This window comes from Podarcis tiliguerta (assembly GCF_965153285.1).
Source record: "Podarcis tiliguerta genome assembly, chromosome: 9".
NCBI classification, from domain to species: domain Eukaryota; kingdom Metazoa; phylum Chordata; class Lepidosauria; order Squamata; family Lacertidae; genus Podarcis; species Podarcis tiliguerta.
Window position 1 is genome coordinate 958005 of NC_139542.1, and position 19117 is coordinate 977121.

The following is a 19117-nucleotide window of genomic DNA, read 5'->3' on the forward strand; positions in this document are numbered from 1 at the left end:
AACAAGTTCCCTTTTGACGTTTCCATAAAAGGGCATGGTTCAGGGTAGACTACTGCAACTTGCTCTCTTGGACTGGTCTTGAAAGAAGTCTGGGAATTGCTGCTGGTTCAGAAATGCTGACAGCTGGGTCTATGTGCCCTCCAGGTGTTCTGGGTTATAGCAGTGTGCTGGCTGGGGCTGGAGGAATTGTAGAACGGTAGAGTTGGAAGATACCCTGAGGGTGCTTTAATCCAACCCCCCACAACGCAGGAATCTCAGCTCAAGCATCCATGACAGATGCCCATTCAACCTCTGCTTAAAAGCTTTTGAGGAAGGAGAGTCCACCGCCTCTGAAGGGAGCCCACTCCCCTGCTGAACTGCCCATTCCGCTTGTAGTCCAGAACATCTAGAGGGCGCCAGGTTGGTAAAGGCCAAGTTAGAGGATTGCTTCCAAGCCTAATTCATGGTGCTCATCCGGCCCTTAATAGCCAGGGAGCAGGAGGAGAGAGGAGATTTGTGTCCTATCTAGTCCAGCATCCTGGCCAGCCAGGTGTCTAAGGAAACCCAAAAGTGGATAGAGATAGATTAGATAGATAGATAGATAGATAGATAGATAGATAGATGATAGATAGATGGATAGATAGATAGATGATAGATAGATATGCCAGCAGAAGTCCCATCTCCACCTTTGGTCCCCAAAATCTGCAGCTGTCAACTGGCAGCCTACCTCGGGTGAGTAGATAATACTAGGCTGAATGAATGGCCAGCGGCTGAACTGGGGAGAGGCAGTTTGCGCCAATACACCTTCCACGCAATGGCCCTCGGGCCGAGGCCACCTTCTCCATAGCAGGTGCTTGGTCTGATAGGAGCTGTGTTGAGCAAGGGCTCAGGGTGTTCAAAGGGGCATTCGGCCAGCAGGCAGCTGAGACGCCCAGTGTGAAGCCGCAGAGCCCTCTAACTGGCCTGCAGCAGCTCTGACTCTCCCAGCTGCTGCACCCTGGTTCTGCCCATCTCAGCCTCTGGGCACCCAGAATGAGGTGCAAAATAAGAGAGGCTTAGAAGCCTCTCTAGACTGGCAAACCAAAAGTCAAATGCCAAGAAAGGTCAGCGTCAGGAAGAACTTTCTGAGTGCAAGAGCTGTTTATCAGCTGAACTGGCTCCCTCAGAAGGTGGTGGCCTCTCCTTCCTTGGAGGTTTAGAAACAGAGGTCAGATGACCACCTGTCAGGGATTTTGAGTTGTGATTCTGGCATCACAGATTCTGGCATCAATGACCCTTGGGCTCTTCCCTTCTATAGGTACGGTATACCCCAGAACCAGAAGTGTTTAATTCCCACCTGGAAAATTATCTCAGGAAATTATCTTTGCTTTCCTAAAGGCTTGGGAGCACATCTGGGATGTCTGCGAAGCCTCGATTCCAGCGGTTCCTGCAAACAGATTCCCCTCCTGCGCGGGAGCTGGCCACGATAAGGCGACATGTTTCAAACCCATGTTGTTTTTATTACCGCACAGTAACACACACTACATCTGTTGCTATCTACGACACAGGGGATATGCACACACCAAACGCAGAGACACTGAAGAATAAATTAAAGAGAAAATGGGTTTGCTGCCATTAGAAAAACAATAGTAAACCCAACCGAAGCCCAACAAAGACAGGAGGAGTGTGCAGGCCATGGGTCTTGGTGGACGTGTTTATTTGCTCATATGGCTGACGGGGGACTTCCTTGCTGGAGCAAGCGGCAAAGCCCTTCCTTTTCCTGGAGCCAATACAGCCTCCCACCTCGGCCGTCCTCGGCCGTCAAGTGCGTTCCCTATCCCCACAGGTGGCCCCATGGGCTGGAGGGCTGGCGGGAGCCCCAGGGAGGAGGGGGCTCCGAGGCGAAGCGCGTTCCCCCACGGAGGACAGCCCATGCGTGGCAGGGGGAGGCTGCCCTGTCCTGGCTCAGTCTCCAGAGTTGGTTCCCCCCCTTCCCAGGCGGTCCTGCCCGCGAACTGTCTTGCCAGCAGCCTCCTCCCCACCTCCCTCCTAGTCGTTGGACGTGACGTCAATGTCTTCTCCGTTGGATTGCTTGGTGGCGATCCGCCATCGGTTGATGTGGTGGGAGCCTTTCTTCTTCTGGTCCGACTCTGGGCCTTCCTCTTCCAACTTCTGCCTCTTGTATTTGGTCCTCCTGTTCTGGAACCAGACCTTCACCTGCGGGAGACACATAAGCGGAAGAGGCTGAGGAGCTCAGTTTTCCAAGAAAGAGGCAGAATTATTCACCATACAGTGACTCCAGTTATACAGTGGTACCTCGGGTTACATACGCTTCAGGTTACAGATGCTTCAGGTTACAGACTCTGCTAACCCAGAAATAGTACCTCAGGTTAAGAACTTTGCTTCAGGATGAGAACAGAAATCATGCAGCAACAGCGGGAGGCCCCATTAGCTAAAGTGGTGCTTCAGGTTAAGAACAGTTTCAGGTTAAGAACGGACCTCCAGAACGAATTAAGTACTTAACCCGAGGTACCACTGTACACTTATTTGAAACTGAAGTTGTCCCCACGCAATGCAGCGTGTCTATTATCGGCCACCAGGTATGTCATTGCCAGTCACTGGGAAGATTTAGTTGGGGGCTGTGCTCTGAGCATGGCACAGCAAAGTGTGCGCAGTCACCCTTTTGGAAAAACATGGCCTGTTCATGAAGAGTAGCAAGAGGACAAAACAAAATGAACTTTTATTATTATTATTATTTGCAATATGGTGTGATTTTATTAAGCATGCAAAGGAGGAATCGCACAATTTGAACCTGCATCCAGCATTCAGAAATCTTTGATTGACATAATGAAATACAGGTGACAATCCTCTCTCTGCTTATACGGCTCTCTAAATACACCAATATATAAGCCCCAAACATTGTTCTCTATTTTTTGTTTGTTGGTAAGAAATGTTTAAATGTGCTCCCAACAGTACTCTTCAGCCCATGCCCACTGATCCTGACCATTCTTTTGTTTATTATATCTTTTCATATTGCTATTCATATTATTATTTAGTGTGTTCTTAAGATTTGTAAGCTACATTGTACAATTTTTCTGAATCTTTGTATTTCTTAAAACTGATAAAACTGCAAGGAAGGAAGGAAGGAAGGAAGGAAGGAAGGAAGGAAGGAAGGAAGGAAGGAAGGAAGGAAGGAAGATGTGGACATGGAGCCTGGAAATTAAGGGGCCGGGTGGTCTCAATGCATTTTAGAAGTGTTTCTACTAGTTTATTTAAGTAATTAAAACACTTAACTCCTCACTGCCTCTGAACTTGAGCCCAAGAGGCTGGACGGTTGACTGCCTATTTATTCATGCAAAATATTTACTCCAACCTACCCTAGACAATCAAAGCAAGTAAGAATATTTATGTATTCATTTCATTAAAATTATCCACTGTCTGGTTGGTGATGGTGGGAACCCAACACCTGAAAGTCGTTTACAATGAGAAGAAAACAATAAAGTTATCAGTAAAAACAGTAAAGGCAACTCTTTAAAACATTCAGAATCTAAAACCAGTGATGGGCTAAAGGTGGATTAAACATCTGGTTGGGCTTGTCCAAACTGACATGTTTTTAGTAGGCGCTGAAAAGAGTACAGTGAAGGAGCCTGTGTCATATCAAGAGGCAGGGAGTTCCACAGTGCAGCTGCTGCCGTGCTAAAATATGGATTTCTTACAGCTATTGTGTATTGCAAACTACAACTCCACCCGCACAGATTTTGTGGCATCAAAGAGGCTGTTTCTGCTTGGACAAGGATGGAGGGCAGGTGGCCAGATGGACGGGCAAACAGCTGTCCTCAGAAAGGTTGCAGAGCAACTTCTAAAACTTGACATTGGGGAGAAAGCAGCCCCCCAGGTCAGAAGGAAACCTCCCTCAGGGGCCAAAGTGGTCCATTGCATTGTGGAGGTTGTCAGAGAACACAGAGCAAAGAGACAGACAGTCAAAATGATGTAATGCAGAAATAGGGACACACAAACATAGGTCTGATGATGATGATGATGGCGGCTGCTTTAGTTGGGATTCCTGCATGGCAGGGGGTTGGACTAGATGACCCTTGGGATCTCTTCCAATTTTATGATTCTATGCTCTATGTTGGAATAAATGAAAACAGCAGCTCTGCTTTTGCTGTTGAGAACAATCTGAGCGCCCTTTGGAAGACAGAACCCTGAGTGCTTCCAGGTGGGATCTTTTGTGTGCATCCCAGCAGCTCATGTATGAAAGCTCAATATGGTGTCATCGTCACTGAAATGCCAGCCTGTACGTTTTGCTACATTTAATCCAGGTTTCCCCATGCTGTGGAAAAAACTGTAAAAACGGCCCATTGTACAGCCTCCGTCACTGCTGGTGTAGAAGCTCATGAGCAGAAGAAGACCCAAGTTTTTGTATGGTCAGTTTGTCACATGTGGGGTGACATTTCTGTGGGTGTTCACTTCCTTTTGCTCCTCACCTGAGCGCATTCACAGAGTCCCAAGCCATATTGTTCCCAGCAGCCCAAAGGATGCAAGCCCCTCACTGAACCCCCATTTCAGAAGCCAACTCGCTTTGCAAGATCTACACCCAGGATTATCTTGGAGAGTGTCGTTGCGCTTCCTCTATCGGTCTTTAAAAATAAAGAAATTAACGAGGCATTCTGTGCGTGACGGCTTAATCAAATTCTCATAATTTTGCTGCAGATGGAGCTACCTAATATCACTTTGAAGAACATAAGGGAAGCGTGCTGGATCAGGCCAAAGGGGGCCCATCCAGTAGCCAGTCTTATTGCCGCCACAACCAGCTGCACAAATCATTCACTCAAATTGCCTAAGGGGGGCTACTGAGTTCATGGCAATGGGGAAATGGGGGGCTTCTTGGCCTCAGTCCCTCTCACCAAGGAATCTCCCACACTTCTGCCTCTCCTACAAAGCACAGGTCCAAGTGGTTTTCTGTTTCCCCTGCTGCTTCCCCCTGGGAAAACCTGCTCTTTAGTGCTGAATTGGAATGAACATCAATCCATGGAAAACCAGAGAAAGAGCAGGCTTCCCGGGGGGAAACAGCAGGACATAAAGAGGTCTGAATGAGCCCTAAGTCCTAACAGCCCTAAGTCCTGATTTGGGTGGAAGCCCTGCACCCAGAACGTACTGAGAGGGTGGCCCGGCTGTGCAGGAACTGTACTCTGCACACACTCAGAGAAGTCTTCTTCCAGTGTTTGGGAACTGAGCTTGGGGCTCACGAAGGGGGTCTGGGCTGTTGCCCTCACTCTCAGAACCCAAGTGCTTAGCAATGCAGGACTAAAATAATGTCAGACATAGAGCAAATCAGTTGGATTTTGTAAGCTGTTTTGATATTTAAAAAGCTTATATGGTAGATATATATTTTTTTTAAATTTAAATTCATAACACTTCAAACTCCTGTGCTGTCCTTCCTCCAAGTTACTACAAAGTCTGTCTGTCCTCTGCCATTCCAAGTTCCAGCCACCTGCCTAGCAATGGAGGATGCGTTTTCCTTCGCCAGCGCAGCCAAAGGAGTTTCTTCCCCACCCGAAAAGCCCCCAGAGCAGAACCTTCAAATGACACCAGTTGTAATTTAACTCCTATGTCCTTTTTTACTGGTGTTTTAAAATTGCAAATTCATTAAGAAAAATCGGGGGGGGGGGGACGCAAGGAGAAAACCAAGCTCACATTAACAATACATTTTTGCATCAGCACATCCATCTCAGTTTACACAAACAGATCAGTACATGCCTTCCAAATGAGCGAATATGTATCCAAGCCGATGTTTATAGAAAGTGCGTTTAAATGGTCTTCATTCCACCGCAGAATAGGCTGAGCATTTATCCTTCCAGGCTCAAAGTGTAAGTCTCTTAGCGACCCACCAGGTGCATAAAATCCATTCTGCTTCTCTGCATCCTGAGCACATTAACTCAAAGCACAGATACCAACCATTTCAAAAGACTTTTCTTATCTCACCCTTCCTGGCAGATCAGCCTTTGGCGCGCCTGGCGCACCTTTGAGCAAATTTTCGGAGTGAGTGTGCTTGCAAACTGTGGTGCAGCCTTCAAAGCAACAGGTTTTGCAGAATAGCATTAAATTAAATAAAAAGGTGACGTCAGGACAGGAAAGGACACATATTAAGGTATTCTGACAACATGAAATGTTAAGGCACATATACTGGACTGCCAGTTTATGAGCACAGAATTGTAGGCTTGGAAGGGACCCAAAGGGTCATCTCTAGTCCAGCCCCCTGCAAGATAAGCTGGCCAAACGTTCTTCTTTTTCTCTTCTTTGCCAGCCCTGAGCAGGCAGCATCCTGACCCAGACAGGGAGTGCAGATGGTCCATCCGTCATTGTATGGAAGGAGATGCCACCGGGCATTGCACTGACCCGAAGGATCGTGGTGCCGTTTTCAACAAGAGCCCTCTACGGCCACATAAATTCTGCCTCCTGAAAGTTGTCAGGTTTTCCTCCAAGTTACAGACATGATTACATCCTATTTGGGCAGTGGTACAATTCCTCAAGTCAAAACAGCCTGCTCATCAGCCTTCAGCAAACCCAATCACATCTAGAGAAATAAATGTCATATATAACCAGTGATGTTGAAGTAAATTTTGAAGCAACAGAACTCATCATGAGAGCCCCCTGCAGCCACACACACAAGGGGAGTCCGAAAATGCAGGCAGCGTGGCAGTACATAACGTAATAGCCAATTGAGTACCGTAGGTTCAGCACGACTGCTGTCCTCCCATATTTTCCTCACACAGGTTCAACCTGTAAAACACGCTGAGCTTTATCCAAAGATCACTGGCTGCCTGGCTGAAATGCAGCATTTAGTCGCTGTTAATTAGAAATGTAAACCATCTTGCAAAGGTTGCCGTTTAAACTGTTAGCATGAAGCGGGAATCCTACCAAATAAAAGGAAAGAAGTACCCAGCCACTGCTAGATGATTTTCCTCATTCCCACGGTCATTTGTGCCAAACAACAGCAAAACTTGAAAGCCTCATTCTCACCTCATGTTGGGTCCACCAACATGACCACCATTTGGAATTTTGAACCGTCTTGTGGGCAAGCCTCCTGCTCCTGTTGCTTCTCTCCAACCCCACATTCCACCTTCTCATATTGCTCCCCTTGTTCCGCCCGACTCTCTCAGTCACTCTGCTTTCTGTCCAGCTGCTCGAGTGTCAATCCAAAAGCACAGAGAGCTGAGAGAGGAAGTGAGAAGGAGCGTCCCTTTTCCAGCTTCCTTCTTAAGTCTATCTATCTTTCAAGCGAGGCAGGAGGAAGCACATTTGCTACTTTGTGAAAAGTTTGGCACAGATTTGCATCAGCACCCATTTCTGGCGCAATGATTTTTTTGCTCATTGACTCTGATGGGAGGGGGTGGACTTAAAAAGCAGACCGCTTCAACCTGCAGATTCGGCACTTTTCCAGCTGCCACAAAATACCCTCACCACATCTGGAAGAACTTGGTATTTTAACGTGGCAGCACAGACACGTTGGAACTCCCTGCCTATTGATACTGACTGCTGATTGAGGACTTTAAATTGTGCTTTTATATCAAATTTCCTTCTCTGCGTATACTGTAATGTGTTACTGTTGCTATGGCCGTTGGCTAAGGCGAATAAAGTTTTATCTCTCTCTCTTCTTCCTATTGATAGCAATCAGGCACCTTCCCTGCGCTCTTTCCAGCATCTGCCAAAAACATTCTTATTTAGACAAGCCTACGCAGACGTTTGGAAAGAAAGTATGAGCTTTAATTTGTTTTAGTCTATTCCATTGCTTTCTGTATGTTTTAACTTCCTGCATGCTTCAAATTACGGTTGTAAAATTGTTAGTGATGGTTTTAATTTTTTTATCTTTTTGCTAAACCGCTTGAAGGTTTTTCTACAATCAAGAGGTACAGTGGTACCTCGGGTTACATACACTTCAGGTTACATACGCTTCAGGTTACAGACTCCGCTAACCCAGAAATAGTGCTTTGCTTCAGGATGAGAACAGAAATTGTACTCCGGTGGCGCAGCAGCAGCAGGAGTCCCCATTAGCTAAAGTGGTGCTTCAGGTTAAGAACAGTTTCAGCTTAAGAACGGACCTCTGGAACGAATTAAGTACTTAACCCAAGGTACCACTGTATATAAATTTTATGAAATAAATGCATAAATGAAAATAGCTGCCATTGCATCTCCAAGCGCCCTGCCCTCGTCTCCATGAGAGCATACAAGACATGGTGTAACGCAGCACTTTCTCACCAGAACACACCACTGCCACAGAAGACCACAACTAGGGCCACACAGGGAGGAAAGGCACTTTGCACAAACAGCTTGACTGTCCATAAGCCCCAGAGGTGCATTGCTAACAAAAAGAGCTCCCTTGCTTTGGGAATCCAGCAGTGCTCAACCAAATCCGGGCAGAAAGCCCACAGTCAGCGCATAGCTAGCATGGCCAGGAGCCACTGATAGCCTTCATCAACTAGAACAGGGGCTCCCAAACTGTGGTCCGTGGACCCCTGGGGGTCTGCAGGGTTCCTTCAGTCGGCCCCTGCATGTCTGTGGATTTGTGGCTGAAGCTCGGAGACAACTCGCCCATCACCAGCACCCTGTTGGTTTGGAACTGTATCTTGTTATGGCTTCTTTTGCTCATTATATTGTATTCAGTGGAATTCAAACTGCAATGCAAAATATAATAAACAGAAGAAGCAATGCAAATTACAAACCACAGAGCATCTAGCCCAGCATATTGCAATTGTTAAAGGGGCAGATAAACCATTCAGTGGCCCATCCAGATTTGCAGAGATCTTTGAGTGACGGGGGGAGGGAGGGGGGAGTTTGGGAACCACTGACATAGAAGGTTGTTGGGTCACAAATGGTTGTGTGTGCAGTAGGCCAAGGTTCTCAGAATTAAAATATGGATTCCAATTTTTTAAAAAGAGAAAAGAAATCCCACAACTCCATCACAAACAGGCAGTTTGCACAGTTCCTAGAAATAATGGAAATAGTGTACGGTCTTTGTGGTGGATTTTTTTTCCAAAAAAGACACTTTCTCTTGCATTTCCTCTTCATGGGGCTGAAGAATATTGTTCCCGTTTTGCAGGGAAGGAACCAAGGCTGGAAGGGAGTGGGTGAGCCCAGGGCTCAGAGGGGGCTCAAGACCCCTCCCCGTGCATATTCCACATGCTCCGGGCTGGATTCCACTGTCAAACAAAACCACAGCAGCCGCAGCAGCAGCAGGAGCAAGGGGCTCCAGCAGGGTGTCCGCGTATATGACAAGAGGCCAGGCATTCGCCCTCTGGGACACGAGAAGGGAACTGTTTGAAAGAGGAGACAAGGAGGGGGCTGCCAGTACAAAGCACATGCGCCACCAGCCACGTGCGCAGAACCCACGTCCAGAGAGAATGCCAGAGATGCTGCACTGCAGGCACAGCCCTCGCGCACTAAGCTCCAGGTGACACAAATTACAAGCTGGAAGGTATGCCGAGGAGGGGGCAGGGAATTGGGCGAGGGGGCCCTCGGGGCCCTTTCAACCCCACAAGTCTATGGTTCGGTGACACGTATGCGCACACTAGTGGAAAGCCAGTGCAGCCAGAACGTGAAGTCTGGGTCCAATGGGGTCCCTGCGGCAACCGCACTGGGCAGAGGACAAATGTCTTCTTCCTAACTCAGGCAGCACCGACACACCAGAACTCACGGCACCGTTTTCATTACCGGCTTAAAACATTTTTGTTAGGCAAGCTGACCCAGGTTGTCGATGCAGCTTTTAATCTGCTTTTAGCTTGTTGCTGATATTATCTTTTGAGCTGCTTTTACTGATACTTTTATTGCTTTGTTCTCTATGTAAACCACTCTGAGGTTTTTTTTTAAACAATCAAGCGGTGCATAAGTGTGTGTATGTGTGTATATATATATATATATATATATATATATATATATATATATCCCACTGCACCCGACATTTCCACAATAATGGGAATCCCCGCCACTGCCATCCTGATGGGAACAGCTGTCTGAGGGAGGCAAAATGTTGCAAGCAGGTGGTTTTACCTGCAGCCCTTTGCGTCCTAAAACCAGCAGCATTTTAACTCCTGGCCTCCGAGCCTTCATTGCCTGAAGACATTAGGAGGAGAGCCAAGCTCCGCTAGGGAGCCTCGGGACAGGACTGGTCCTCTAATAGGTGAGAGAAGGAATGTAGAAAATGGGACCCCCAAATATTATTGCAAAGAAAGAAAGTGTTTTAAACAAAAAATACTAATAGAAAGGTCAACCATATTGTAGATTTTCATGCCTTAAGTCACAGGGAGGTTTTTAAAATACGGATGAAATCCCAGACAATTTTTGAGATGCTTGCCTGCTTCCTAGACCGGGAGAGAAGGGGGGGCGGGCAAAGGTCCCATTCTTGCAGAAAGCCTCTTCTCCCCCAGGAGGCTGAGTGGGATGCCTGGCACTCACCTGGGTCTCTGAGAGGCTGAGGCTGCTGGCCAGCTGCTTGCGTTCTGCCCCCACCACATAGTGGTTCTTCTCAAAGGCCCGCTCCAGTCGCAGGAGCTGTGAGGGCGAGAAGGCCGTGCGGATCCTCTTGGGCTTCCTGGCAAAGGGGCCGTGTAAGAGCAGGCTCTCCTGGGACACTTCGCCGCCTGAGGAGAGAAGGCCGGGTATTAGGGTCCACTCCACAGTGTCAAAAGCCATCTCCCACCTCCTGCCTCCACCAGGCAAGAGCTCAGCTGTGCAAGGAGCCAAGCCACCAACAGATGCAAAGAATGAACGAGGAAGGCCAAGTGGATGAGAGGTCACCGGATGGGCCAGGACACCAGGACACCAGATCCCAGACACTTCCACTCCTGCCCCAAGTATAAGCAATGGCATTTGTAGTCCTCTAGCGGAAGAAATTTGAGAGAACACTGCTTGGTGGGACCAGGCCTGCGTGAGCTGCCTTTGTGGCCTCATCAACTCCAATTTCCTCCTTGTTTTATTTCCAGAAAGGAAGCTGCTCTAACTCAATTGCAGCAGCAATTGTTCTGTGAGCGGGGCTTGAGTGAGGCAGGCTGTGGCCTTAGAGTTGCACCCGCACAGCCTCTGCAGGGAGTTCTGCAACAGAAACCTTTTAGGAGAGACAAAACAGCTTGGGTCATCCTCACTTTGAGGGTCAATGGGGGTGGACACACAGACCTGCCTTTGGCCTGCTTTTTGGACAAAGCAATTAGCTCACCAGAATCTGAGAAGGTGCTCTGCCCTAAATCAGCATTCAGAGATGGGTTTCTTTGCAACTGGAGTGGAAAGAAAGCGATCGCAAAGCCCTTGGTCAACAGATTCCAGAGCAAGGTACAAAAGTGTAAATAAAATTAATTCATGTAACAAAAATAATTCATGCTACTAATGATCAAATAAGCAGAAGAAAATACAAGAAAACAAAATATAAGAGGAAACAAAAAAGGCAGGATGGGACCCAGATCCAAAAATCACCTGTAGTCTAAAACTCCCAGGTCTTCAGCCAGTGGGGAAACCAGGGAGCCCAAATGCACAGCCCAGCAACTGGGGGGGCTACTGGGGGCCCATTTGTGTGCAGGCATGAAATATAACCTTTCCACACGCACCCTCCAAAAATGCACACATGCAAAAGTAAGGCAGAGTCCCAGTTACAAATTACTTTTTAAAGCGGTTGACGGAAAAGCTGGAAAATACCCTCCCGTACCTAAGGTAAAAGAGAGGACAAAAGAGAGAGCAAATATCCACAGGGTTGATTCTGCTCTGCTTGAAAGGAACAACCTGGATCTAAAGACTATTATTTGTTGGTTCAGGTTTAGGATAGCGGTTCATGCCCCCCCCCCCACTCCTGCAAGCTGCATGTGGAAGAATGAGGCGCCTACTTTGTCTTCTTGCTTAGAGATGCAGATAATTTTTGCCCGGCTGATCTAGAGACTGAGTGGCCTGGGAGAGAGGTGGCATTTCCCTACCGCTGTTGTATATATTTTTTAAAAATTAGATTTCAATTTTTATTAATTTCAGTTGTGTTAATCCCTATGAAATACACACATTTAGTTGTTTTTACTTTCATTATTTGTAAAATGATCATTATTATTTATCCAGCATAAATTAATGGGGTCTGAACATATTCAGCTTTGGCCCTTTTGTTTTAAACTGCTTTTTATTATTGTGTTTTAATGTTGTAGCCTGCCCTGGGACCTTGGGGTGAAGCGTGTGTTATTAATAAATATTAACGATAATAACAAGCCACGAACAGGCAGCTACCGTGTTTCTATGTGACCCAGGGGCCTTTCTGCGTCTCCGTTCAAAATAAAATCTCATGCTATTAATCTCCAGAAATGAAAGGGAGAGAGCAGCCCCTGCCTTCCTCTGGGGGCCCCCTCTGCCCAGAGTGGCTCCCCGTTCCCTGAAATTGTCCGGGTGCCGCGTAAATTCCATTAAGCACAGAAAATCTGTGGCTGCTCAGGACGGGCTCTTCAGAACACTGCTGACCATTTTTACACTTCATAGACCTCTTTGCTTTCTTTAGAAAATGGGTTGATCAGTTTTATTAATAAAGGGGGGATTAAATACTAAATGAATAATAGAGAAATGACCTGATGCACTCCGGAGCAATAAATCCCAAATACACAAATTATGCTCTAGCACCATATACTAGAATTCCAGCCGAACTTCCCATCAGGAATTTGAGTGAATTCATCGGGGAGAAAATGCTTTGCTTTAGGAAACTAAAAGGAGGGTTCTGCCGATTTCGCCCACAGAACCCTCAAATGTCCTCACAGCAGACAAACAAATATAGAAGCATTCCTTTCTGAAGGACACTTTGCCGACACTGAGATCCACACGCCTTTTGTGCAAACAGGGACCACCATCCCAAGTGGTTAATTTAAAGGGGAGAAAAAACATGTTTTGAGAAATGATGGTTGCTGTGTGTCTGGGAATACACTGGGCTGGGCTGGGAGGGGGAAGGTCTTAAGTTTTCCTTCTGAAAGTGCATTTGTTTTGGGAGCAACTTAAAATAGGCTTGGTGCTAGAACATCTTGGCTGAATAAGCAGTTCAAGTGCTGCTCCATTAGAGTTTGTCCACTGGGAAGCTTTCCTCTACAGGCCCCGGGGATGGCGGGAGAAGATAAAGACCCCTCTCCTCTTTGCGGTGGTCCCTGTTCAGCTTGGTGGGGCTGGCAGAGGGGGAATTCACCCCAGAGTCTGCCAAGTATTGTTTTAATGGGTGTCCTGCCCCCCCAATACACCCTAGAGATTAAGAGATCATCTCATCAACAGAGCATAGTGTAATGATGACAATCTATCCTAAATTTATGTTGTGAACCACCCTGAGATCTACGGATGAAAGGAGGTATACGGATTTAACACATAAATAAAAATAAATAAACCAGGTTACCATAATTCTTGCTATTTTTTCCCCCTAAGCTTAAACCTGATGAGCGGCATACTAGCTAAAGCACTTCATTTTCAGATTTCCAAGTCTGGATTTTCTACCTCCAAAAAGTCCCTTCTATGGATTCATTGATTCTTATTCACTTACTAAATTCAAAACCTCTCACTCTAAGTCTCTGAATAGCACGCGGTGAAAAAGAAAATAAAAACAGGAAGAAAACACCATTACTTCAATTATGAAGCCCAACATTTCACATGGCACGAACTCAGGCTTGATTTATTCAATTTAATAGTATTAATAAGTGATGATGATAATAAATAAATAAATAAATAAATAATAATAATAATAATAATAATAATAGCGATAATTAAATTTCTATACCACCCTTCAGTCAAAGATCCACTGGGCAGTTTGCAACATAAAAAATGCATCTTAAAATCTCCCTGAAATAAAAGTCTCTTCTGGCTTTCCTAAATACCAAGCAAAGTCTTGTAGACATGGAACCCACAACCCTGGTGTGATGCCACAGAAAAAGTTGGGCATCTTACAGGCACCTGCTGCACTTCCGACAGCGAAGGTGGTGGTGCTGGTCAGTCCAAGACCCCCCCCCCAAAGACCTGAGGACACTCGGTGGGATTCGCTTGGGGAAAGGCCACTTTTAGGAAACTGTGGCAGGGTGGCGAAGTCAGCCTGGCAATGCCCACTGCTTTGCCAGCCACTGATGCCTTGTCTCTTTCAGGGAAGACCCACTTTCATTGCCGGAGCAAACAAGAGTGTAGATGCACCAGCCCTGGGAGGAGAGACTGCAGGCCTGTTTCAGGAGGAAAGTTTTGTGCTGATCAATGAAGTGAAAGACAAACCACCAGCTCCATCATCATTTCACATCCACTGCCTTGCACATCGATCCCATGCCAAAGCTAAGCCATATCGTTTGCCAGAGAGGACAGTTAAAGCGTCCACTTAAACTCCCAAGTTAATAAAAGCAATGAGACTTAAAAACGGGCTTAATTTCTGCAGGATAATTAGTTAACAGGGATGATGATAATTTACAACACAACAACAGTACAGGACAGAAGGGGGGGGGGCCGGTGTCTGCCCAGAAAGCATAAAAAAACCCCCACAACTATGGTGATGAAGGCCAATATGTCGGAGGCAGACACGCACACAGGTCTTTCTGGAATTTTAAAGAGAGAAGCCCAAGTGCCATACTCGATAGCAGAAGAAAAAAAAAAGCCAACAGCATAACGATCAATTTAATCCCTGGCGACTGGCTGCTGGCGAAGGAAAACCCAACATTTGCTGCAAGGGCAACTTGGATGAAGGGACAGAGCAAGGCGGGCAGTTGTGGGGGGGGGGTAGGGGCTGCCCAGTGAGGGGGGGGTGACCTCCTCCCAGGGTCAGAGTCCCTTTGCCAGCATGTGCTGAAACAACTGGGGTCCTCGGACAGGGCACTGCAACGGGGGTCTTGATTTTGGGACCAGGAGCGGGGGGTGGGTAGAGGAGGAATAACACACCTGCCAGGCTGAGAGGAATGGAGGGGGGAAGCCAACGCCCCCTGCCTCCCCCCACGTTTTAAGATTCCCAGAAGGCTTTCTCGAGGGGGGGGGGACCACTGTTAAGACCTTCCTAGGTTTTATAGGGCTCAACAGGTGCTGAGGAAACCCAGGAAGAAAGCGCGGGGGGGGGCAGAGACACCCAGGACGAAGCTGTTCCCTGCAGATGAATGTGGACGCGTGGTTTAATCTGCTTTTAGTTTACTGCTGATTTTATCTTTTAAAGAGTTGTTTCTACTGATAATTGTTGTATTCTCTTTGTAAACCGCTTCGAGGGTTTTCTCCCTGTCAAGCAGCGTGTAAATTTCATGAAACAAACAAACGGAAATGTTGGTCCAGCGCCGCGGGGCTGCTTCGCCAAGGCAGCTCTTTCTCCTTCTGGCCGACGATGGAAGCAGCTTCGGTGCTCTCCGTTCCCCGAGTCTACCCGGTCCGAATAGGAGCCGGGCGGACCCATCAGACCTCGGCATCCAGGAGCCGCTACGGCTTCCAGGGAGCTCAGAGCCCCGTCCATGTCTGCTGGAGGCTGCCTGGCCGGCCAGTGGCTCCGGGCTTCCAAGGGACGGGAGGCCCCGCGCGGATCCCCAGCAGCCAGATTCGCCCCGGACCAGAAGCGTGTCTGGCCGGCGGCAATTTCGCGAACCGAGCAATGCTTTTGCGGGGCTGGCGAGAGAACACAACCTGCGGCGGCGGCGTTCTTTCCAGTCGCGATCCTGATGCATTTGCGCCCTCCGAGGCACAGGAGCGCGTCCAGGGAAAACCCTTGGCCCCGCTGCAGCCTCGTTCCCTGGCTGGCGTGCGAGGGGGCGCCGCGGGGGCTTAATCCCCTCCTGGGCGCGGAACAAAGACCCTTTGATGGGCCGCTCTCCTTTCACGCGCCGGCCGGCGATGGGAGCGAGACGCGGGCTGGATTTGCATTTCCAACACGGTAATGAGAGTCGGCCTGAGGAAGGACCCGTCGGGGGGCGGGCACGGGCTGCTCTCCCCGTCCCGGGCGGGCCAGAGCCAAAGCCTCACGCTCTCCGTCGAAGGAAGGGCCTTTGGCGGGGAGGGGCGACTCACGGCACCCGAGAGCCGTCCAGGCGAGGCCAAGAGAAGGCGGACGCGCCGTCGAGGCAGAAGCTGCGCAGCGCCTGGTCCGCGCGAGGCAGGATCGCTGCTCCCGCCTTGGAGGGGCGAGCAACCTTTCGACACCCACCTCCTCCTTTGCTGCACAAGAATGCGGAGCCCTGACCTTCTGCGTCGGAGCTTGTCTGTGTCCCGCGAAACCTGCCCAGATTTGGGGCCAAACCGGCCCCCCTCCCATTCCGGTCCCAGAGAGGCCAGCGCTACCATCTTCTCCTTTCCGCGTTCCGCGCAAGATTCGGGTCGGCCGCCCCTTTCCGCGAGACTCCGCAATCAAGCGTCGTTTGTTTCATTATTAGAAACAAGGATTTGCAGAATCGTTTTTTTTCTGCGAGGACAGGATGACTCCGGAGTCACGACGCGGAGGTCCCACGTTTTCCTGCCTCGATATTTAAAGGATACAAAATAAAACTACGGCTCCCGCCTCTTTGCGGGGAAGCTGAGGTGGAACCGGCGGCTTTCGTGAAAGGGCATTTCCCTGGCAGAAAAGCCCCGCGCTGCTCGCCTTTAGGCGGATCCTTCGTTTCCGATATTTCTTTCTCTTTCCACCTCCTCCCTCCCCCCACCAAAAAATTAAAAAGGGGGACACAATTCCGTCACAATTCTGCACTTTCGAATCTCGTCTATTTCTTTAGGAGATTTCAGCGCCTGTTTAAAACGAGATAAGCTTAAAAGGACTTAATTTATCGCCCCGCGACTCAAAAATCAGCGCCCCTTGATTTCAGGATCGCCGATTGTCGGCCGAAATACAAAATATCTAGCAATTAAGTTGCGCCGACGGCGGGGATTTCGGTGCCGAACATTTCGCCTTCGTCAAATTTCGAACTGGCGACGGCGGGGCTCCAGGTTTCATCTGGGACAGCCAAGAAAATTCCCAACTGTCTTGTGGGTTTTAGAAAAAGTTCCGGGGCAAACGGATTATTTCCCCTTTGTTATTCTTTCCACCTTAACAAGGTATAATTTCCCCCTCGCACACCCAGCCACCCGCTCCATCCACCAGAGTCTCTCGCCCACAGAAAGGGGCTCCTGTCGCCGCGAATAGGTTCCTCCAGCCCTGGAGCGGGAAATCCAGGCCGGGTCGCGGCCCGGGGAGGTGGGTGGGTCCCCCAGACAGTCCGCAAGATTAAAGGGTCTGGTTCCCTCACTTACCTGGAAGAAGGGTCGCCCACCCCAGGGGAGAATAGAAGAAAATATAATCGTATTATAGCGAAACAAACAAAAAAAAGAGAATTCTGCCATTCTCAGGGTGGGTCAATAAATTATTTCTGCGCCTTTATAATTTGTTAACAACCAGATCCAGAACTCCCTGGAGAAAGGAGGGGAAAGCGCGACTTCCAGAGCAATTTATTTCCGAGAGAAAGTACGTGGAATAGGACCCCCAACCTCGCGCAACTCAGGCACACCCCGTTCCCGGAGGCCAAGACACCTTTCGCCGTTTCCTTGCATTTAATTGTGTTCGACGGAATATTTGGAGGACTTAGAGCTACCCGATCCAGGCAAAGGGTGCAGTCGTGGGGGGCAGGAGCGACAGCTCCCACTCTCCCTCCCCCCCCCGCTCTGTTCGTGTTGCCTCTGCCCCCCTAGAAAGAAGCGGGGAGACGCGGAGCAGATTGCAGCCGCGCCCGAGGCAGAGAACGGGGCTCCGCCGCGGAGGAAGCGCCGCCGACCCCGCGCCCCGTCGGCAAATGCCTAAAAGGGGGGCTGGCTGAATGGCCGGGGATCTTTCCATTCGATTTACTTTCGTTTATAAGAGGGGAAATCCTTCTTAAAACCAAGACGCGAAAGACCCTGAGCTTCGAACCTCCTCTGGAACTTCCACGCCGCCTTGCCGGACAGAGGCGGAAGGTTCAGGGCCACGTCCAACGGAGGACCCTTCCGGGCTGGACTGGCAGCCGAGAGGCCCATCGAGGGAAGCCCGAGGCGGCTGCGGAAGAACGGCGAGCCCACGGGAAGAAAGCTACGGGTCTGGGTAAACGGGCCGCCGGCAGCAGCAGCAGCGTCCGCGGGAACGCCGGCCTTGCCTGGCTTGGGAAGCGCTCTGGCTGGCCTCTGGAGCACAAGGGCCCTGGCTGGTCTCAGCCCCCTTGGGTGCTGCTGTGCCCCACGGCGAGGCCCTTCTGCTCTCTCGCCCCCGGGTCAGTCTGGCCTTCCCATTAAGCAACGGTCATCCTTGTCCGGAGAGCTGGACTTGAGGACACTGCTGACCCTGGAAACCGGCCCGTGACTGGGGGAGGGGGGCTTAGCCGTGGAAGAATCCTCGCCAGCACGGCCGAAGACCTATGGGAGCAGGAGCGCCTGCTTAGCTGACCGATCCGGAGTCAAACCCATTGGCCAGTTTGACTCAGGGACGTCTACACGGGCTGGCAGCAGCGGCTCCCCAGCGTTTCACATTCAGGTTTGGGACTCTCCCAGCCACACCTGGAGACGCCATTGGGTCAGAGTCGGTGGGCGGGGGTCGGAGGGCTCCTGCCCAGCGCCCCACACGCCCCAACCAGCCGCCCCCAGACCTAGGCCTCTCCTTCAGCGCCCCCCCTTTTTCCTCCTCCGCCTCCCTCCCAGTCCTACCGGCCCTTACCTTGGAAGCGATGTCCGAAGAAGCGGTTGCGCAGCACCCACGGGTAGAAGTTGAGCGGGTCGCGGGGCTGGGCGCCGAAGAAGGGGTGCGGCGAGGGCGGGAGGTGCGAGGCGGCCAGCTGGGGCGGGTGGACAGCCAGGGCGGGCGGGTGGCTCACGGCCTCGGGGAAGAGCAGCTCCGGGCTGCTGTAGAGAGAGCGCCCGGCGGCGGCTGCCGAGCCCTGGAAGCCGTGCGCGAAGGCCTCGACGGCGGCGCTGGCCGGGTAGCCGAGGGAGGCGGCGGCGGCGGCCGGCCGGAGGGGCTCTTCGCCCAGGGGGTGGCTGTCCTTGCCCACCAGGGACTCGATGGTGAAGCAGCGCTTGGCCGCCGTCGCCCCCGGCTGGAACATGGCGCCCGACGGGGCGAGCGCGAGCGCGCGTGTGCACGGGGCGCCCCGGGCGCGGGTGCAGGAGGGCGCCACGACGGTCGCGCCAGGCGGACGGGCGGATCCAGCGGCGGCGGCGGCGGCGGCGGCAGCAGCAGCAG

General features: G+C 50.1%; 1 protein-coding gene across 1 annotated transcript; it reads right to left on the reverse strand.

The window, feature by feature from the left end:
• Window positions 1–1457: 1457 nt before the first annotated feature.
• EMX1 (empty spiracles homeobox 1) lies at window positions 1458–19099 on the reverse strand. Its single transcript, XM_083456720.1, has 3 exons — window positions 18593–19099; window positions 10411–10595; window positions 1458–2175 (listed from the first exon to the last, which is right to left on the reverse strand). The coding sequence occupies exons 1-3, from the start codon at window positions 18978–18980 to the stop codon at window positions 2008–2010; spliced, it is 741 nt and encodes a 246-aa protein (XP_083312846.1). The 5' UTR covers window positions 18981–19099; the 3' UTR covers window positions 1458–2007.
• Window positions 19100–19117: the final 18 nt, after the last annotated feature.